Below are 5,309 nucleotides of genomic sequence, written 5' to 3'. Positions count from 1 at the left end.
TTTGGCCTATAATTGTTTATAGCTTTTATATAAATTATGTTTTTCCATCATTAAATACTTTAATCCAAAGCCTAAAGAATTGCTATAAAATTTTCCATCCTATTAATATGTCTTGTTATTCTTTTGAATCAATACAACAATGGTAGTATAAAATGAGACAAGTAAGAAAAGTTAAAAGGGCTTGGAATAACCTAGGCTTACCAAGACTAACAATCCTTTAATCTTCATAGAAGCTTTAGTTGGTTGATCACTCCATTTGATCGATCACTCCATAAAATTTCAACTCAAGGGACCTTTAAAAAATCAGCTCCAAGTGTTTGAAATAGTATTTCTATTTGATGTGTTGAATTTAGGGCCCTCATTTTATATGTTTTATGTTGACATGTCCTTAGACTTTCTTGGGACAATGGTGTTTTATATTATCCAAAAATACTTTTTTTATGCTTTAGTTCTACGTGCTCTGAATTATGTTAATGATATCTGATGGTAGTGAACTTTACTTATTTTTTATAATTGCTTGAACTATAATTACCTTATGATATTCCTTTGTGAATGTTTGATGTGTGATAAGTTCTTGCAACCAAGGGGCTTATCTTCCTAAATACATTTGATAGATGCATTTTTAATTAGGATTGAGATATAATGAATTGATGAAATTTGAAATAAATGAGTTTGTATGTCTTGTGCTCCTAAACCCTCGCTATAGGAACAACACAAGAAGAAGGAACAATTCAACATATTTGCTAACAGAAAAACTATCCCTGCGCTGGCAATCCTCCCTCTCCACTTTCCACATCAGAGAAAACCTTTTTTTCTCTATCTCTGCTCAGCATTCTCGACAACGAGCGCAGATGTGAACAGACGGGCGGAGATTTAGCGGAAGACCCATTTGGCGACAAATAAGATACATCCGAAGAAAAACTCTCGTTCCTCCGCTTCGGCACATCAATAACAATCTGCGGCAGAGCCCTGTTAATCCGCCCTTCGCTAGTCTGGCCCTCCTCCAGATTTGGCTGCCCGCCAGAAACCTCCTCTACTTTAGCAGCCTCGGCTTCCACACTGGCTCTACAGAGGGGGCAAGTGGAATGCGAATAAAACCACATATCAATACACTCAATATGAAAGCAGTGTTTGCATTTGGGCAAAATCCTTCCTTTTTCCTTCTCCGCAAATTCAGAAAGGCAAACCGCGCATTCCAAAGCGCCTTCTTCATAATTCTTCGCACTGTAAACGAACAAAGGGAGGGTTTCCAAAACCGCCTTGTCGAGGCCGACGTGAGGAGAATCCTCCTCCTGAGCGAAATAAAACCGGCGGCGCAGCAGAGAATTCTGGCGGCGCCTGTGAGAAACCCTCGCAGAGTATCTCCAAAACCACCTCGCGTAGAGATGTAACAGAAAGACGAACAGAACGACTGTAAACAGAACAATCACAGCTGCAATCATGATTTTGCTGTTAACGTCGTCTCTGCTACTGTGAGGCTGAGGGGGATTATTTCCGTCACGATCCATTGAAGTAATAATAATCTGAACAAGCTACGCGAGATATAATTATTATAGCAGACTGCAAAAGATAAAAGGCCCAAATCGCAAATCGCAAATCCCAAAGGTTGAGACTTTTATTTTTGTGCTCGGGAAGTTTCCTGCGGAGAGGGGTTTTGGATTTTCGCTGGGCAGACAGAACGCCTCTTTTTAACGTTTTATTTTTGACTTGGACACCGATGATTTAATTTCGCTGACGTGGCACTTCGGAGCCGTGGTGTACAACTCGAGTTTGCCTATAGTGGTGGAGAACTTGTACTCTTGAAAGAGAGGTCACAAGTTCAAATCCCACTGGGGGGTAGGGTATGTACGCCTCGTTTGTAGCGCCAAGTGCCTTTCGAAAAAGAGTACGAAGTAGTCCCATATCACTGTCACCATATGTAAACCCAAAAACTATGGCATAGTATCGTGGACTATAAAACCCACTTACTTACTTACGCCTCCAGCAGTGTAATTTAGTCGACATTTTTCTTTTTTAATATTTGAGCTTCATGTGCGACCTTGACTTTTAGAGAAGGGAAAATATTGTATTTTAATCTTCTCTTATTTCGAAGCTTTGTCTGCAGTCCTGTTTAGCCGCTTATGTGCCGCGAATATTTTTGTAATTGAATAATTGGATCGCATAAAAGTAATGAAATAGTTTACTATTATGCAGTTGTAATCAGTTTCAGTAATACAGTTTCTATTTCATTATGCCTTAATAACTTGTTAAGTAATCTAGTTTCACTCATACAAAGGGAGCACTTAGTGAGCAAACCTTCTCATTTTTCATGCTTTCATGGTTGTTACTTAGATTCTTGCTTTTTTCTACAACAACATGGAAATAAATCATGTTACTATTCTTGCAACCAAGGTTGGTAGAGTTGTTCCTTCCTAAAAGTTTGGTTTTGTTAATCTCTAATTTTTTTATTTACTTTGGTAAAAAGGGATTAAATAGGTTACATTCTAGTACTTAATTTCATGTGATTTTCTTCCCAAGTAATAGATATGCAACTCCAAAAGGAGCTTAGCACATATGATATTCATAACCATTTCAATTCTACATTCCTGGTCCTGATAGTTAAATTATCCTTTGTAGAGACAAATAACTACTTATTGGATGTCTAATCCTTAGGTATGGGAATTACACATTGATATTAGTCTATTTTCCATAGCCAACATTTTTGGCATCATTTTTGGGGATGATGTCAAGAAAAGAGCCTAATCAAGTCATTGGAATTAGTTTTCAATTTAGGTTTTGTTCATGATTATCTAAGTTAGGTGGTCAATATTTTTCTACTAATTCATTTTAGCTCAAGTTAGTTATCAATAAACTTGTATGAGTAGAAGAAGAAGACCAATTGATGCTTTGGGAGTATTTCTTTGCAATGGTGTTGATAACCAATTAGGTGACAATTTGTTTGCCAAGAAGCAGAAGAATACTCCATTATTGACGTTGCTCAAGAATTACCAACATCCTCATTATTCTAAAAAGAAGAACCCTTTGGATTGCATATTTTTGAAGGACCAATTGACCTCAATCCTTGCAGAAATCATGGCCAGTTTTCATCCTAGTCCTCCTCATCACCTACTTGATAAGAATCAAGTAATAGTAGGTATGTATCACAAGCTCAAAATTAGTCTATTGTTGATATTCTTGATCAGTTAAAGCACATTTGCTATTAAAAAAGAGCTCATTTACACTAAGGCAATTAGGGAAGCATGATTCAAAAATCCAGGGAGAGAGAAAAAAGATCCCAAAATGGTTCATTGGTGCATTAGCACCTAGGCTAACTCCTAATCCTAGTTCCTCATTTTGGGTTTTGGATTGTATTGACCTTAGCCAAGTAAGTTGGGTGTGTTTTGGACCTTGGAAGGTCATGTGAGTTTGCTTCTAGGCAGATTTGACTAGGCTTAATCCATTCTAGATGTTTTTTCTTGCTTTGTGTTTAGGGTTTAGGAAGCAAGAGTAGGGTTATGGATCTTATACCCTAGGAGTTTGGGGAAAGTTTGGATTTGAGTTTAGTTTGTCTTCTATGGTGTTTTTACATATTTTTGCATAGGTTGGAGGTCATATGGTACAAAGTTGGGAAAGATGTCAATTGTTGCAAAAGTTGTCAATTAGGTCCAAGTGGTCCAAATCATGTGAATTGATGCTCTGAAGGCTAAATCATGCTTAGAAATCATAAAGAGGTCATAATAGACCTATTTGGAAGGTTCCAAGTGATGAATGACAAAGTCGCTATGAAATGCAAAATGTTGTCAGCAACTTTGAAAAGTTGCATGACAACATTATTACAAGAAATTTTCACGTCATGAGGATGGAGTTGATAGTTAGGATAAGAATCTAAAAACTCTAAGAAAACCTATAAAACCATGAAAGAGACTCATTCCAATGGTTTCATTTTTGTAGTAAGTGAATTTTGAAACTAAAAGCCACGAAAATTGTAAGGAAACTTGCAAGAAAGAATATAATTGTTTCCACATAACCCATAATAGATCTAAAACAAATATGTAATTGAAATCCACATGCAAGAGAATAGATAACATACCCACAAAAATGTGACACAAGATATACCCTAGGAAACCCTCATTGTGGGAAAAACCTAACCTCCAAAAGCATCCATCACCATGTATTATTCAACAAAAACACCATTGCAATACAATCATGGAAGCCTTCAAAGCCATAGCCGGCACTGAGAAATCTATGTGAACAAGCATGAATCCACACATCCCATGCCATGCTTCCAACCTTCACAAATGCTCCCTTGGCTAACCTGTCAAGCCTTGTCCCGCTCGACTCTTGTCTTTTTTTTTTCTTCTGTCTTCTTCTTCTCACATAACAACTACCCTTGTGGCTTCTTATACAGTAGCAAGTCCCACAAAAATATCAACTGGTATTACATAAACTATGTGCTATCTAACCCAATGACCCCACATTTAATATTTAAAATTTAATTATTTTCCCCAACATTAAATAATTACATGAAATATTATCACAATGTTAAAATAAAACTCATCAAGTATATCCCATGGGAATCTTTACATGTTGCACGCCCATCTAGGTGCAACATTAAATAATAAAATAAAATAATACAATATAACAATATTATGCAATGTGTGCAACACCCATAATCTCAAAAAAAAAATTGTTCTAGAATTGCCAGTTTTAGTGTTTTTAATTGTACAATCACTTTAATGGATTGAAGGAATTTTCTTTATTATTGATCCTTTTAGTTCATGTTAATACCACACATTTTGTTTTATATTTCAAGTTGATAGGAGTTCATTGGTTATAGTTCAAATATCTTTTGTTTTTAGCCAGTTTATTGTTCTTGTTTTGATAGTTTTATGAAAAATGGCTCCCCCATGAACCCTCACCATGGAATCATCATGACCTTGAGGGATGTGGAAGTGGATTCCTTGTATAGTATACATAGAAAAGGAGAAGTCTGGACAATCTTGGTTTCCATTTTTCAAGTGATGCCCTAGGCGAGCTTTTGATGCATGGCTAGGCAATCATAGTGCTAGCAAGTTGGTTTTTATAATTGAATGTGCTAGAAAGTTCTATCTAAGAGTTTCAAAAGGAGGGATGTATGAGGAATCTATGTGAGAGGGGAGAAGTTTCCAAGACAAGATTTTCTAAGTGTTTCATTAGACCCTAGTAAGTGTTGATTTGAAATGCTCAAAACGCTTACTTTTAGGCATAAAAGTACCAAAGTGGTGTATGGACAAGTTGAGAACCTAAGACCTACAAAATATTGAAGTACTTCTAAAAGGGTATTCATATTG

The 5,309-nt window shown here is 36.4% G+C and overlaps 1 protein-coding gene across 1 annotated transcript; it reads right to left on the bottom strand.

Annotated features, from left to right (window-relative positions):
- Positions 1 to 640: 640 nt before the first annotated feature.
- On the bottom strand, positions 641 to 1,722 carry LOC149575535 (RING-H2 finger protein ATL2-like). Its single transcript, XM_089812233.1, has one exon. It carries the CDS (start codon positions 1,506 to 1,508, stop codon positions 756 to 758), a length of 753 nt encoding a protein of 250 aa, XP_089668359.1. The 5' UTR covers positions 1,509 to 1,722; the 3' UTR covers positions 641 to 755.
- Between the last annotated feature and the right edge of the window lie 3,587 nt (positions 1,723 to 5,309).

This window comes from Cupressus sempervirens, chromosome 2 (assembly GCF_028749045.1).
Source record: "Cupressus sempervirens isolate cs-2001-9-10 chromosome 2, ASM2874904v1, whole genome shotgun sequence".
In the NCBI taxonomy this organism is placed as follows: Eukaryota; Viridiplantae; Streptophyta; class Pinopsida; order Cupressales; family Cupressaceae; genus Cupressus; species Cupressus sempervirens.
This window is presented reverse-complemented; position numbering and strand designations above follow the sequence as displayed.